Source organism: Pelophylax lessonae (genome assembly GCF_965119305.1).
Source record: "Pelophylax lessonae genome assembly, chromosome: 1".
NCBI lineage: Eukaryota > Metazoa > Chordata > Amphibia > Anura > Ranidae > Pelophylax > Pelophylax lessonae.
The window spans coordinates 306,922,227-306,939,140 of NC_138768.1; the positions used below are offsets into that span (position 1 = coordinate 306,922,227).

The 16,914-nt window shown below is 43.5% G+C and overlaps 1 protein-coding gene across 6 annotated transcripts in view; it reads left to right on the top strand.

Moving 5' to 3' along the window:
• Positions 1-16,771, top strand: part of EMID1 (EMI domain containing 1) — a 163,887-nt gene extending 147,116 nt beyond the window's left edge. For 3 of the 6 annotated variants that reach the window (XM_082265842.1, XM_082265841.1, XM_082265838.1), the window contains one exon: positions 16,374-16,771. In XM_082265842.1, coding sequence (XP_082121968.1) covers positions 16,374-16,676 — 303 coding nt within the window. In that variant the 3' untranslated portion in view covers positions 16,677-16,771. Of the gene's footprint in view, positions 1-5,366; positions 5,458-16,373 lie in introns of all 6 variants that reach the window. The other 3 variants (XM_082265843.1, XM_082265839.1, XM_082265840.1) reach the window with 3 other exon arrangements.
• Positions 16,772-16,914: the final 143 nt, after the last annotated feature.

Below are 16,914 nucleotides of genomic sequence, written 5' to 3' on the forward strand. Positions count from 1 at the left end.
GGGGATATTGCTTTATTAACTCTGGATAATTAGTACGTCGCTCGTCTGAGGAGCTAGGGGGCAAGCGCGCACCGCCAGCACGCTCCCGCCCCCGATCGTCAGCGGGGAAGCCGATGCGAGTGTCAGGCGGCTCCGATTGCCGCCTGACACCCGCGATCACTCCCCGTTGAGAGAGGACGGTCGGCTGTTGTAAACACAGTCGACCGTCCTTCTCCCTGAAATGATCACAGAGCTCCTGCGATCCTTCTATATAGGATCACATGTCTCTGTGGTCATGTCAGAAGCCACACACCCCCACAGTTAGAATCACTCCCCTAGGCTCACATTTAACCCATTGATCACCTATACTGTTAACACCTTCCCTGCCAGTGTCATTACTAGTAGCAGTGCATATTTTTAGCACTGATTACTGTAGTAATGTCAATGGTACCCCCAAAAGTGTCAAAAAGGTCAGTTAGGGGGTCCGATCTGTCCGCCGCAATGTCGCAGTCCCGCAAAAAATCGCAGATTGCCATTACTAGTGAACAAAAAAAAACAATAAAAATGACATAAATCTTTCCCGCAGTTAGTAGACGCGATAACTTTTGCGCAAACCAATCAAAATACGCTTATTGCAATTTTTTTTACCAAAAATATGTAGCAGAACACAAATTGGCCTGAAATGTTAAAACATTTTGATTTTTAAAAATTTTTTTTGGGAATGTTATATAGCAGAAAGTGAAAAACATTGTTTTTTTTTTTTTTTTTTTTTCAAAAAATTGTCGCATTTTTTGTCTATAACGCAAAAAGTAAAAATTGCACAGGTGATCAAATACCACCAAAAGAAAGCTCTATTTGTGGGAAAAAAGGACGTAAATTTTGTTTGGGTACAGCGTCGCACGACCGCGCAATTGTCCGTTAAAGTAACGCAGTGCCGAATCGCAAAATAGGGCCTGGTCTTTAAGGGGGCAAATCCTTCCGGTCTTAAAGTGGTTAAGTGTTACCCAGGTTTTCAAAGTACCTGGAGAGCTCAGTAGGAAAGCCTAATGCAGGCTATTGAACTCGCGCTTTGTGTTTTAGCCAGCCACAAAAAGCTCCTGGGCTGGTAAATGAAGCTACTGGGCATATCTCACAAGCCAGTATCATAAATTTGGATTCTCCATTACACCCACTGAGGTTGATTTATTAAATGCAAATAGGCTGTCCTTGTTGCAAGGGAAGTTGCACTTTGCAAGGGAATTTTCCCTAGAGCTAAGTGAATGAGGTGAAGCTCTGTTGACTGTTATCTTCCAATCATGTGCAAGAAAAAAAATCAATTTTTAAATTTTTCGTTGCACATAATTAGGTATTCTTTGCAGTGAAACTCCACCACATTCACTAAGCTCTTGGGAACATTCCTTTGGAAAGTGTATTTGCCTTTAGTAAATCAACCCCATTGCACAGCTTTCCTTTTTCCTTTTAAAGAGAATCTTCAGTCTGTTTGAAAAAAAATACAAATACTGTAGCTGCTGACTTTGAATAAAAAGACACTTAACCTGTCCAAAGATCCAGGTTCTTTGGGCTGGGCAGAACATTGGTCTTCAGGCCCCCGGTGCCGACATAGTGCATTCATGAGTCTCACTGAGCTTTGTGTATGGACCTGCAGCCTCCTGGGACCTGTGATGTGCCCCTGGAGGTTGCAGGTGGTGAAATTTCTGCTTGGAAGCAAAGTGGGAGCAGGTACCTGTAAGAACTAGATACCCGCTCCCTAAGGACAAAAAACCTCCAAAAGTGGGGGGGGGGGGGGGAGGAGGAGATAAAACAAAACTTCTCTTTTAGGTTAAAGTTCTGCTTTAAATACAAATGGCAAGAAGAGAGGTCTGGCACTACAGAAAAGCTGTTTTGTTTTTTATAAAATGTCATATCTTCTAATTACATTTTACTATACCAATAATACAGATTGCTTGTCTTGCTTAGAGTTCTTGAAAAACACACCTTGAAACCTTAACACACCTTGAAAATATTTCTTACATTAAGCTGATCACGTTCGCATGTGTACATAAAATAAGAATTAAAAGATTATAGATTCCCTAAAGTGTACCTAAAGTATCATAGGGAAACTTCGGGCAAACCACTAAATATATTTTTGAAATACATTTTTTTTAACTGTTGTACATAAGTTACATTGTAACTTTGCTAACCCTGATAGATCAAAGTATTTTGTAAGGCCCCAGCTTAGAATGTATTGGCTATGTTTTGTTAAAATAAATATAATTAAGGCACAGACATTGGAAGACAGGACTCCAGGACTTCAGACAAATGCCACGAATACCAGTAAAGCTTACACAGAGATATGTTTTAATAGGCTTACAAATACAAGATTGTGATTACCCAACTAAAGGGCACATCACTTACATGATCTACTGGTCTCTTCTTGAGGTGCCCTTCATATCACTTTTTACTGTAACTTAGCATGCCATCTAAAAAGAAGTCATTTTCTATTTAGAATAACAAAACACCTCGCAACTTTAAATGCAAAGTCCCCTAGTCACACAGGAGCTTCCTGAGATCCAGAGACTGAATTGGGTTGTTTATTCAAGCCATTCTGTCAAGATGCAGTTTCTTCTGTGCTTAGATAGAATACTAAGTAGAGATGAGCAAAGAGGGCCATGACCCAGATTGTGCATATTAACTCAATGCAGATACCCCCAAAGTTTATATAGTTTGGGCCATTGTAAACCCCTTGTTACTTTTGGCATGCTGCCGTACAGGACCCAAAGCCAATAAGGAGGAGTTGCACCACCAGATAAAACCCCCATATAGGACAATACAGAAGCAGATTGGTCTGCATTTTTGGAATGGTCACTAGGACTCAGTGCTACTTAGTGCAGTGGCATCATGTGTCAGAAGCAAAGTTACTGCGTAGTCAAGCAGGCAATCACAGTGTGCATTGGGGGTTGCTGCAAAATGTGGTCATCCTCCTCTCACCATGAACATTACATTTGCTAATTTCAAGCATTCAAGCTCTCATTTGCCAGAATACAATATATTCAGGAGATACAAAATATCATTGTTACTGTCCTAGCTACTGTTTCATTTCAAAGGGATAGACTTCGATCTGCATATTATGTAAAGCAACTTGACAAGTGTTTTTTTTTTTTTTTTTTAATAAAAATTCCTATTTAACCCCTAAGTAAATCCTGGTTTATAATTAGTGATAATTAATTCCTTTTACCCCTTCTCCTCTTGGGTAATAATTTCCTAAAGTTGTTTTTTTTTTTAATTTATATTTTTCTAACCTTTAATATTTAACCTTTTTTATTTTTTGTTTTGTTCATAAATTTGTTGTGTGTAATTTAAAAAAAAATGCAAATAAAAAAAAGCAAACAAACCTTATTTTCATTAGGTAGGTAACTTTGCAACGCTTTTCACCGGAATCATCATTTTTGTGTCATTCTTTTGAGTCAAATTATAGATTAAAACATATACTATCATTTTTCTACTGTAACAAAACTAAACACTGATCAAAGAAGAAAAAGGGGCTTTTTTTTTTTAGTTTTGTTATGATTTTGTCCATGGATTGTAGAAAAAATAAAATAGTTATAATTATTGCAAGACAAAAATGCCAACAGAAAGCCTTGTTTGTCCTAAAAAACACAATACATGTATGACATTGTTATCTTAAGTAATGACAGCTATTGACGAATAAACAGAGAGGCAACTGAAATTAAAACATGTGTCCTGGTCCATAGGGGATATACAGGCAGGGCTGCTGTTAGAAATCGCAGGGCCCCGTACAGACTACCTGGCAGGGCCCCCCCAAGAAAATATTAAAGATATATTTAGCTAAAATTACAACAAAATCACTATTATCAGACACAAATATAACATAACTCGCATAATTCCTGCTAAATCTAAAAAAAAAAAACAATGTTGAATAAAAAAGAAAATGAGATGAGAAAAATATACAGGCTGGGCAGTTGGAGCTCAGTGATCAGAGAGACAGAGAGAGAGAAACAAAGTTACAATTTACAAATAAACTCCTGAGCAGAGATAAGTGCTGGGAGGGGGGCCCACACAAGAGAGGGGATTAGTGAGGAACAACTGTCTCTTTCTCAACAGATAAAAGCTGATAGAAGGGAGAGGGACAGATCAGATTCAGGTGCTGGAGGAAGATTTCTGTATTTGTTGTCCATCACTAATCCCCCTCTCTGTGTGGGCCCCCCTGTGTGCTCGAGGGCTGGTGGTCCCCCCCTATCAGCGGCCCTGTATACAGGTATGAGTGCTGGGTATTCTTTGTTTACTTGATTGTACCTCATTCATTAAGTTAGGTGAAAATTCACGTATCAAAGTAAACACGATTTTCTCCTTTAAGCCCCGCACACACAGGCCAAATATCATGCGGTATTGGCCGGTTCAATAGAAACTGGCCAACATTCGGTCCCTGTGTACAGCAGTTGGTTCGACAGAAGTCAGCTGAACGTCCGGCTTCTGTCAAAGAGGCATGACCGAAAAAAGGTTTGCCAGTCGGCATCTGATAAGCTGAGAGCGCTGACTGGTGTGTTCTGGCCGGGGGGGCTGTCCCACTGTCAGAACACGATAGTTCAGCGGAGGAGTTTTCTTCTAACATCGAGAATAGTTAGTGCAGCGGCTCCTCCAGAGCTCTTTTTTTTTTTTTTTTCGTTCAGCCCACTGGGTTAAACAAAAAGAAAACTGCTAGCGAGTACCAGGCTTTAGTAAATCAATCCCAATGTGTTTGACTTTCTTCTCTAATCAGACAATACACAGGTGCAAATAAAGGTAAAACCCGAAGGGCTTCCTATGTAGATCAATATGACACTTTTTAAAAGGTACCCTTTGATATTTTTATCGCCTGTCATTGTCTTACCATTGTTAAATGCATCACGCTTCAGCTTAGGTATAAGCTGAACCTATGCATTAAGAAAATTCTTCATGTACTAAATAAAGCCATTGTAATGCTTTCTTTGTGCTGCCCTCTTGTGGGATGTTTGTATACATCGCTTCATATATTAACATTGCATAGCTTTCATTATAATACACAATGATCCTGGTAATTTGTTGAAGTTTATATGACAAGGCCACATATCTGTGACACCTATAAAACCTTGTTTGTGTTTTACATTCTGTGCCATCATATTATATTGCTTTTTTTTAATCTTGCTTTATCTTGATTTGTCATATTGCAATTGCATTTTAGAAGTGCGCCTGCTTTTTTTGTGTTCGGGTTCTACAAGTTTCTTTTGAAAATCTTTTTCCCATGCCTGTCCTATTCTTTTATATTTCCCTCTTATCCTTAGCCTCTGCATTCTGTCCTTTATTGCCACTCTCATATGCCAATCACCATCACCTTTCTCTGTTGTCCCATTGTGCTGTTTTCGCTCTGCCAGGTGGTCAGCTTAGCCTCCTTCCTCCAGCTTCAAGAGCAGCTGGAGCTGCTGGTTAAAAGGGTAACTCTGCTTGAGTACATTATGTGGCCAGGTAACAAAAGCCATGCACTGCTCCTGCCTGTCAGTATGCCTGCAACAACCCCCTTACCTACCTACCTTTGTTATCCATGGGCTGTAAATGTTGCTTGTTCCAACTGTGAAAGCAAATCAAATTCTGAGCAGGAGAACATGCAAAGTGCTGCCAGCTATTCATATATTTTTTTCAGTATTCTTTATTTTTTTGTACAGTTAGAATTAAGGGCTTTGGTAAACTAGAAAGTAAAACATTCCCAACCTTCCACCTTATATATATTAGCATTTGTGAAAACTTTGTTGAAGCTCTGTTATGTTAACTAGTCTGATACAATTAGGACACATAGTCCTAATAAGCTTATCATTTTATAATATAGCAGATTTTTATACAATAAGGTTATTTCAAGCTTAAGATCTCACGGAGAGTCTTTCAAAAGCAATGTTAAAGGAGATAAGAGAACCGCATGTGACTCCTAAGCCTATGGTTGGGGCCAATTCTTCAAACCATAATTTGGACAGTGATTTAACCAACTTAAAGCAAAAATAAGTTTCTGGGAAGCACCGACTATACATTACTTCTTAGCAACTGGGAATTTTATGATTAAGTAGGTTATTATGACATGGTTGGAATACCGCTTACTGGTATTGCATAAACATCAAGTTGTAATGTGTTTAATTATTTTACCATGTAGCTAACTTTACAGCCCTTGTGATGTGATGGATTAGATCGAGTGTGCATGCTGCCTGTTTATTCGTGGTGCATGTGTTGCAAGTGTACACGAGGTCTGTGTGAAGACAAGTGCACGCTATAAGTATCCACAGTCTGGGGAATTAAAACCTCTTACAGACAAACCTATAGCTTCAGTAGTAAAAACAGTCCCTTAGGGCAATACTCTCATAAGTGGAGAAAGAGAATGAAGGAAAATCAAGGACAGATTACTAAAATGAGCTTGGAAAAAAATAGAGATAATTTGTTTTGATTCTATACAAATGTGATCTGTTCTTGCTTTTCTGTTTACTAGTTTTATTGTTCTTTGGTAGTTTGTCTTTTGCAATCAATGCTTTTCTAAATCCGTCCAAGCATCTTTATTAGCATCTCCTTACCATAAAATTATTTATGTATGATTTCTCTCTTTATATTATTACCTACATTTTTATCACATCCACTTATGAAAATATGGCCCTTTGTGTTATACTTCCTATTGCTGGTGCTATTTATGTTTGATCACGATTTTTTATATGAAAAGATCCATAGTTTATGTTATTTATATAATTTATACAAGTGGTCCAGGGATTTACTGTAAAAACTGTAAAGACACAATAAATATATATACACTGTTTTAGGCAGGTGTGTAAAACTGATGTAATTAACACACATGCTTTCAGAAGTAGAAGTGTTAGAGCCCATTCACATTGAGGCGACACGACTTCGGGGGGCGACCTGTGAAGTCGTGTGCACCGCGACTTCGGTGCGACTTGCAGAGACTTCACATAATGGAAGTCTATGCAAGTCGCTCCAAGGTCGCCCCAAAGTAGTACAGGACCCTTTTTCTAAGTCAGAGCGACTTGTGTCGCTCCTATTAGAACGGGTCCTGTACTACTCAATGGACCGCGACATACCGCAACTTGTCAGGCTGACAAGTCACCTGATAAGTCGCGTGAATGGGCTCTTAATGGTTTATTATTTTTAAATTGACAAAATGGAAAGTAAATGAACAGAAGAGAAATCCAAATCAGATCAATATTTGTTTTGACTATCCTTTGCCTTCAAAACAGCATACATTTTTCTAGGTACACTTGCACACGGTTGTTGAAGGAACTCGTCAGGTAGGTTGTTCCAAACATCTCGGAGAGCTAACCACAGATCTTCTGTGGCTGTAGGTTGCCTCATATCTCTCGGTTCTTCCCTGACAGACTCAATGATGTTAAGATCAGGGCTCTGTGGGGGCCAAACCATCACTTTCAGGACTCCTTGTTGTTCTTTACACTGAAAATAGTTCTTAATGACATTGGCTGTAAGTTTGAGGGCATTGTCCTGCTGCAGAAAATTTTTGAGACCAATAACATGGTATGGCATGATGGATAAGTATCTGCCTGTATGTCTCAGCATTGAGGACACCAATGATCCTGACCAAACCTCCAACTCCATTTTACTCCAATGCAGCCCCAAACTTGCAAGGAACCTCTACCATGCTTCACTGTTGCCTGCAGACACTTATTATTGTACCTTTCTCCAGCCCTTTGGTGAACAAACTGCCTTCGGCTACTGCCAAATATTTCAGATTTTGACCCATCAGTCCAGAGCACCTGCTGCCATTTTTGTGCACCCTAGTTCCTATGTTTCCTTGGATAGTTGAGTCGCTTAGCCTTGTTTCTACATCAGAGGTATGGCTTTTTGGCTGCAGTTCTTTCATGAAGACCACTTCTAGCCAGACTTCTCTAGACAGTAGATACAGTGGGGATCGAACGTTTGGGCACCCCAGGTAAAAATTTGTATGAATGTGCATAAAGAAGCCAAGGAAAGATGGAAAAATCTCCAAAAGTCATCAAATTACAGGATTAGACATTCTTATATGTCAACAAAAGTTAGATTTTATTTCCATCATTGACACTTTCAAAATTACAGAAAACAAAAAAATGGTGTCTGCAAAAGAAAAGTTTGGGCACCCTGCAGAATTTATAGCATACACTGCCCCCCTTTGCAAGGCTGAGACCTGCCAGTGTCATGGATTGTTCTCAATCATTGTCTGGGAAGACCAGGTGATGTCAATCTCAAAGGTTTTAAATGCCCAGACTCATCTGACCTTGCCCCAACAATCAGCACCATGGGATCTTCTAAGCCAGGGGTCTTCAAACTATGGCCCTCCAGTTGTTCAGGAACTACAATTCCCATCATGCCTAGTCATGTCTGGGCATGTCAGAGTTTTGCAATGCCTCATGAGATGTGTAGTTCCGCAACAGCTGGAGGGCTGTAGTTTGAGGATCCCTGTTCTAAGCAGTTGTCTAGAAAACTGAAACTGAAAATAGTTGATGCTCACAAAGCTGGAGAAGGCTATAAGAAGATAGCAAAGCGTTTTCAGATGTCAATATCTTCTGTTCGGAATGTAATTAAGAAATGGCAGTCATCAGGAACAGTGGAAGTTAAAGCAAGATCTGGAAGACCAAGAAAAATATCAGACAGAACAGCTCGCAGGATTGTAGGAGAAAAACAATTCAAAACCCACGTTTGACTGCACGATCCCTCCAGAAAGATCTGGCAGACACTGGAGTTGTGGTACACTATTCCACTATAAAGAGATACTTGTACAAATATGGTCTTCATGGAAGAGTCATCAGAAGAAAACCTCTTCTACGTCCTCACCACAAAAATCAGCGTTTGAACTTTGCAAATGAACATATAGACAAGCCTGATGCATTTTGGAAACAAGTTCTGTGGACCGATAAGGTTACAATTGAACTTTTTGACCGGAATGAGCAAAGGTACGTTTGGAGAAGAAGGGGCACAGAATTTAATGAAAAGAACCTCTGTCCAACTGTTAAGCATGGGGGTGGATCAATCATACTTTGGGGTTGTATTGCAGCCAGTGGCACAGGGAACATCTCACGAGTAGAAGGAAAAATGGATTCAATAAAATGTCAGCAAATTTTGGATGGTAACAATGCCATCTGTGAAAAAGCTGAAGTTAAAGAGGATGGCTTCTACAAATGGATAATGATCCTAAACACACCTCGAAATCCACGGGGGACTACATCAAGAGGCGTAAACTGAAGGTTTTGCCATGGCCTTCACAATCTCCTGACCTCAACATAATTGAAAATCTATGGATAGACCTTAAAAGAGCAGTGTGTGACAGATAGCCCAGAAATCTCAGAGAACTGGAAGACTTTTGTAAGGAAGAATGGGCAAAGATACCTCAAATAAGAATTGAAAGACTCTTGGCTGGCTACAAAAAGCGTTTACAAGCTGCGATACTTGCCAAAGGGGGCAGTACAAGATATTAACTCTGCAGGGTGCCCAAACTTTTGAAGACGCCATTTTAGGTTTTCTGTTATTTTGAAAGTGTAAATGATGAAAATAAAATCTAACTTTCTCTTACATCCTCTGACAGTCGCCGCCCACTCATATAATCTGCACGTCTGGGTATTGGTCTTATCCACAGGAGTAAGCTAGGCAGAATAGGCAGAATATTAGTTAGAATATACACAAAAAAACTTTGTAGAGACACACCTACAGGGGGCTGTCCCTCTGGTCCAATACCCCCAGCTAGCAGCATTCCCAATTCAGTTTGTTTCTGCCTAGTATAGGAGTAGGCTGGCTTTTCCCTGGCTGGGGCTGCAGTCTCAGCCTTTTTTCTTCTGGTTATTTTTTCTCTCTAGAAAAGTGTTTTTTCTTTTAAAAAGATAGCTTTTTATTTGTTCCTGCACTTAGTTAGTCGGACTTCGGATGACTACATCGTTTGCGGAGTTGGGAATCGCACTGGTTATCCTAGAGCCTTACGGAATCCCAGCCTGCCATCGAGCGTTAGCAGGTTATGTGTACGCCCAGGCCTCGCAAACGACTATGTCCCTGACCTCAGGGACGAGCCTGCGAAGTTGCTATCTTCGCCGGGATGGCTCAACTGCGGTACGTCGCATGTTGCTAGCATCCCCTTTGGCTGACGGCACCACCACTCAGAGTGGGAGGCTTCCGGTCACAGAGTGGTACCCACGTTTTCGCTGGACCGGTGAGTACCATGCTACCCCTCTGTCTATGGCATGTCTGTCGGGGTGTGTATGTGGGCCCTCTGTTTATGGGGATGGCAGTTCGGTATGGGTTCTATAATGTCCCCCTCATGTCTGTAAGTGCGGCCCCTGTGTGTCCCTTCTCGGTCCCTGCGGCGGGGGCACTGCGGCGGTTCCACCGCTGTATGGGGGGTTGCGAGGGTCTGCCTTGTCCCTCAGATGCTTGTGCAACTATTGGGGGTACGGTACATGCTGTGTGGGGGCCGCAATCGGCGCGAAACCATGCGGCCGCCATTTTAGGTGTGGGCAGGCTGTCTGGCTTTATTGTGGGGGGAGCAGCCATTTTCTGCAATGCTGTTGGTGCCGATCGGGCGCCATCTTTAGTGTGGGCAATCTGTCCTTATGTGGACAGCGGCCATTTTCCCAGAGCTTTCCCCATAGACTTGCATTGGCAACCATTTTCTTGTGGCTCACGGCTATGTCTGCCTCTAGAGGCGTGAGGTCACTTCCTCTTTCTTCACATGCAGATCGATTCAGCAGCGTGGGGCAAGTATAGCTCACTGCGGGGGATTGTATTGTTTTTCCTGCCCTGCATTCCTGCTAGCATTCATTTTCTTGCAGTTTACTGTAGCACAGGGCTTGCTCTTCATTGTGGTGCATTTGCGGTGGGGACCGCAAAAATCAACGATTTAAAGGGCCAGTGTCATTTAAATTAAGATTGCTATTATGGAGTCCCATGATAGCAAATTCCCCCCAGATCTGGTGGAAGGTTCAGGTACTCCTGAATCCTCTGCAATAGTCTCACTTACTGCTGCACTTGCGACTTTAGCATCCAAAGTGGAATTGTTGATGTCTGACCGGGCTTCTAAGAAAAGGCCCCTGCCCTCTCAGTCTTCTGATTCAGAGCCAGATATGGTTGCCACGGACAGCGTACCCCCTGAAGGGTCTCAGTCCTCTCAGTCGGATGGGGAGGAGGAGGATTCCCTCTCCGGATCAGCGCGGTAACGCGATGCGGTGTCTGCGCTTATTAGCTCTGTTAAGGACACTTTAAATTTGGATGATGAGCCCCACCTGTCGGGTAAGCGGTCTTCCTTTGGGACCCGCAAAGCCCAGAAATCGGGTCAGGTTTTTCCTTGTCCCGCAGAGTTTCACAATACCGTGAATGAACAATGGTGCCATTTAAAACGTAATTTTGTGGTGCCCAAGAGATTTCAGTCCCGTTATCCCTTTGCGGATCCGGTGGATTCTCGCTGGACTGCGGATCCTAAGGTGGACCACACTGTGTTCAGGTTCAGGTTAAATAAAGCCACTTTAATGCTGGCAGAGGATTCTCCGGTGTTTAAGGACAGGCGGGTGGAAACTCTTACTCGCCACATCTACCTAGTAGCGGGTTCCTTACTGAAACCAGTGTTTGCTTCAATGATGGTTTCTCAGGCTGTTGTGGAGTGGGCCAAGGCGCTTAAGCGGACTCTGATTGCTGATTCCCCCCCCCCCCCCTGCTACGCTGGAGATGGTGGATCAGATAGGTCAGGCTGTTTTATACCTGTGTGACGTGGCCTTGGATGAGGCCCCGTTAGTCGCACGACTGTCTGCAGTCGCAGTTACGATCCGTCACATCGTTTGGTTGAAAAGCCCAAGAAGACATCCCTTATGGGGGGAGTCGTCTTTTTTGGGGACTCTCTGGATGAACTGGTTAAGGGGATCACTGGGGGCAAGAGCACTCTGTTGCCCCAGGTGTCCAGGGGTAAATCTTTCTGCGGCAAGCGGGGTCCCTCCTTTAAACCTAACCAGGGGTCCTTTTGTGCCTTCAAGGCACAAGACAAAGGTAAGTCCTTCAAGGCCTCTGGGGGCCAGAAGAAGCCTTGGGCGGGCAAGTCAAAAGCCGCCCACGCTGGCACGGCGGCTCAGTCCGCCTCAACCTGAAGGGGCGCCCTCACCCGTTTCATGAGTGGGGGGACGTCTGCACTGTTTTCCCAAGCCTTGGCTGGCCAAGATTCAGGACAGGTGGGTTCAATAACTCTTTCGGTCAGGGTACAAGATCGAGTTTCGATCACGCCCAGCAGACAGATTCTTTCCCTCAAATCTTCATCCGAGATCTCCATCCGTCGGTTCAGGATCTCCTAGCCCAAGGGGTGATTGTCCTGGTCCCACAGCGGGACAGGTTTTGGGGTTTTTACTCAAATCTGTTCACAGTGCCCAGAAAGGAGTTTAAGTTTCTAAACCGCTTTGTGCTGGTTCAGAAGTTCCGAATGGAGTTCCTCCAGTCGGTGTTGGCATCTCTGAGTCCAGGGGATTTCCTGGCTTCCATCGACCTCAAGGATGCGTATCTACACATCCCTATTTATGAGGGTCATCAAAGATACCTCCGATTCTCAAAAGCGGAGGAGCATTATTAGTTTGTGGCGCTGCCTTTCGGCATCGCTTCGGCTCCAAGGGTCTTTACCAAGGTTTTGGCTCCTGTTCTAGCCTTGTTGCGGGTACAGGAGATTGTCATCCTGGGTTACCTGGACGATCTCCTGTTAAGGTCGAGCTCCAGTGCCTCTCTGTTGCGCGATCTGTCGATCACGGTTCAGACGCTCCAGGAGGTCGGGTGGACAATCAATTTTCAGAAGTCGGCGTTGTCCCCTTCTGTTCGCCTTCCTTACCTGGGGATGATTCTGGACTCCGCCCAGGCAAAGGTCTTTCTTCCGGAGGACAAGCTCCTGCAGGCCGAGGTCAGGTCCCTCAGGGACAAGTTTTCCTCGCTTCGGACCTGCATGCGGTGCCTGAGCTTGATGGTGTGGGCTTTCGAGGCGATCCCTTTTGCACAGTTTCACATGAGATCTCTTCAAGCAGAGATTCTGGTCCGGTGGGACAGACATCCTCAGTCTTTGGAAAGGATTGCTTTGAGCCCCCAAGTCAGATCGGATCTCCTGTGGTGGCTCCAGTCACCGGCTCTGAAGGAAGGCAAGTCCTTTCGTCCATTGCTATGTACTGTGGTCACCACGGACGCCAGCCAGTCGGGCTGGGGTGGAGTTCTGGGCAAGTTGTCTGCCCAGGGCACTTGGTCGTAGGGGGGATCCTCCCTACCGATAAATCTCTTGGAACTACGGGCAATCAGGCTCTGTAGGTCGGATCGTCTTTAGGGCTGCCCAGTGCATGTGCAGACGGACAACGCGATTTCAGCAGTTACCATTCCAGGTGTGGAGAACTGGCAGGCGGACTATCTGAGTCGCCAGACCCTAGACCAAGGGGAATGGTCCCTACATCGGGAGGTGTTTCAGATGCTGTGTGCGCGGTGGGGATCCCCGGACGTGGATCTGTTCGCGTCTCATCTCAACAACAAGGTTCGTGGCAAGAACACGCGACCCTCTGGCGGACGCCTCGGACGCGTTGGTAGTGCCTTGGACTCGGTATCGGCTGATTTATGCCTTTCCCCCGATTCAGTTGTTGTCCAGATTCCTTCGCAGGTTGGTTTCGGAACCGAGGTTGGTGATTTTGGTGGCCCCAGACTGGCCGTGCCGGTCTTGGTAGGCAGACATCATGCACCTGGTCGTCGAGCCTCCCTGGCGGCTCCCGTTAAGAGATGATCTTCTGTCTCAGGGGGCTGATCTTCCATCCTGCTTTACAGTCGCTAGCTTTGACGGTGTGGCTGTTGAAAGCCAGGTCTTGAGAGACAGAGGGCTCTCATCGGCGGTCATTCCTACCTTGCTTAAGGCCAGGAAGGCCTCTTCTGGTAAGATTTATTATCGTACCTGGAAGGCTTATTTTGCCTGGTGCGAGTCGCAGTAATTCCATCCACGCTCCTTTTTGGTGGCGAGAGTGTTGGCTTTCCTGCAAACTGGTGTGAAGCAGCGTCTTGCGCTGACCACTATTAAGGGCCAGTTGTCTGCGCTGGCCATTGTTTTTCAGCGCCCTTTGGCGTCGAATTCCTTGATACGCACCTTCATTCAAGGGGTGCGTCATTTGGCTCCCCCTAGGAGGGCACCCTTGCCTTCTTGGGACCAGAATTTTGTTCTGTCTGTTTTGCAACGTCCTCCCTTTGAGAACATCCAAGAGATTCCTCTGCCGGTGCGGTCACGGAAAGTTGCCTTTCTGGTGGCGATCACATCTGCTCGCAGGGTGTTGGCCCTGTCTTGCCGCTCCCCCTATCTGGTTGTTCATATGGATAAAGTGGTCTTGCAACCCCATCAGTCCTTTCTTCCGAAAGTGGTTTCTGACTTCCATCTCAACACTTTGTCTTGCCTTCGCTGTGTGCGAAGCCTAAGCATCCTAAGGAGTTTGCCTTACATTTCTTGGATGTGGTCCGGGCAATCAGGGTTTACCTGTCATCTACGGAATCCTTCAGAAAGTCGGACTGTCTTTTTGTCCTTCCTGAGGGACCTCGGAAGGGTACGGCTGCGTCTGCGGCAACCATTTCTAAATGGATCAGACAGACGATTGTGCAGGCCTATTCAATTAGGGATCAGGTTCCACCTTTCCCTGTCACAGCGCACTCTACTAGAGCGGCTAGTGCATCATGGGCCTTCCGCCATCAGGCGTCGGTGACCCAGGTGTGCAAGGCGGCGACCTGGTCGTCCGTGCGTACCTTTACCAAATTTTACAAAATTTAATGTCTTGGCATCGGCTTTCACCTTAGTAGCAGAGCTTGGCTGTCCCTCACCCATTAAGCCCCCTACACTGTTTCAGTTAAAAGAGAAGATTGGGATTCTTAAAAAAAAAACTTATCTAAATGGATGCAGCATTAGTCCGATGCTGCATCTGTCCCCCGCTGATTACCATCCCTGCCAAGAGAAGACAGTGAATATTGCTAGTGGCTATACCAGCCGCTAGCAAAAGATTGCATGCAAAATCAATCGATCAACTTGGTACATTCAGCCTGCCTATAACTGCTTAGCTGCTGAAAAATCTTTCCTTTTCTTTTTCCCTTTTTTGCTTATAGTCTCTACCCCCCCCCCTTTTTTTTTTCTCTTCCTTACCTTCCTTGTATATCCCTTTTATTTATTTCAATTTTGATATTGCACTATGGATAGCTATGGATAACCAGTTTTGAAGTACTTATGGGTGATAATCACAGAGAATGGCTGCTGTCGTTTGGGTCTTTTTTTAGCAATACCCATACTCATCAAGCTCCCTGCATTCTGTTACCATTTGTTTATTTGTTTCCTATGCTATTATTAAGCTGGTTCTTCCAATGGTCACACATTTCAACTTACCTTACTCTTGGAAGTTATGTAGCTGTCTTACAGTATATGCCATGCCAGGTGTTATTTTGGCTACCTCTTTGTATTTTGTAGGGCCATGGTTTACTTGGCTCTGTACTTTGTAAATACTTGCCTTTGAAAATTAATAAAAACTATAGAAACAGAATTGATGCTGGTTTGAAGCCAAAAGGTAGTCACACCACATATTGATTTGATTCATTTTTTCTTCTGATCTCTCACTTTGCATTTAGTAAATTATTAAAAACAAACAAATTAAAATATATATATTTTTGAAAGGATTCTTACTTTACAGCATTTCTTCACACCTGCCTAAAACTTTTGTACAGCACTGTATATATAACTGTGAGCTGGTATATGCGAACACTTTGACTTTGCCTTTACTTAAAAGCTACTTGACAGTTTATCGTTTGTCATCTAGTGGTCTGAGTTTACTCACCTTGCTTTCAAGGGCAACCTGTATGGCTCAGTTTTTATGAACATGGGCTCAACAGATTAAGGCTGATCTTTTCACTTCCATAAGCCACTGATTTCTGTATATGTAGATAGAAAAAAGAATTACTTAATAGCCAGCTTGGTGATGAATTGTCTATTAATTTTCATCACTGATGCCAAACTAGTCTGCTGATGCTGCCGGATGGTTCACTGAAAGCAACAGTACCAGAACCTCAGCATTGGTGGTTTATATCTTCAGTATAAATTATTGTTCAATTTCTGTGAAAGAGTCCAAATAATAAGCATAGTAAATAAAGCTGTAGTATTTGACTACTCAGAGGGGTCCATTACTGGATTAGATAGTGAAATGTAGTATGAAGGAAGCTGGGACTATCACAAAGGAAAGGGGATGTAATCCGCAAATAAAATAGTTTTTTGGAAAGAATTAACAGGAAACACGCAAAGGAAAGAGTGAAGTATAGAAAAATCATCTGAAAAGAACAGGGGGATTTTAGATAACTAGTCTTAATTGTCAAATGCCTTTGTTTATTCCTGCTTGTGCTTGCTTTCAATATAGAGACAGATGGAGGCTCTGGAACAGAACCATCACCAACAAGTTCCAGTGGATTTTATCGGGGACGACGCAATGGACCATCAGCTTACAGAATTTTGCAATCTCAAAATGATGAGGAGGAAGATGACAGCTTTTGATGGTTTTTTTTTTTTTTTTTTTGCTGCCACTGTTACCCTTACAAGGCTTATCTACCCACCATGGATCTTATTTGTGCCTTATAGCCATACTTCTAAGAGTAAAAGGACAGGCACACAGAGTTTTGGCTTCCTGCAAGCAGTCTTCATAAAAAGCTCATCTCAGGCCTGAACCTTAGGATCTTACTGCATGAATATTATACAAACCACAGAGGTGGTTGTAGTACGTTATTCTGTTCACAGCAGGACATGTATATAAAAGTATGTTCATTCGTACCTTCAAACGTATAGTACACTCCCAATACTATTTATGGTGTCTGGAAATTCAGCAACATATCATCAGCACATCAAGTTGCTGGCACAGCTGTGTAAAAAGAAGGCTTGATTTTTTTTAAAAAAACATGTTGCAT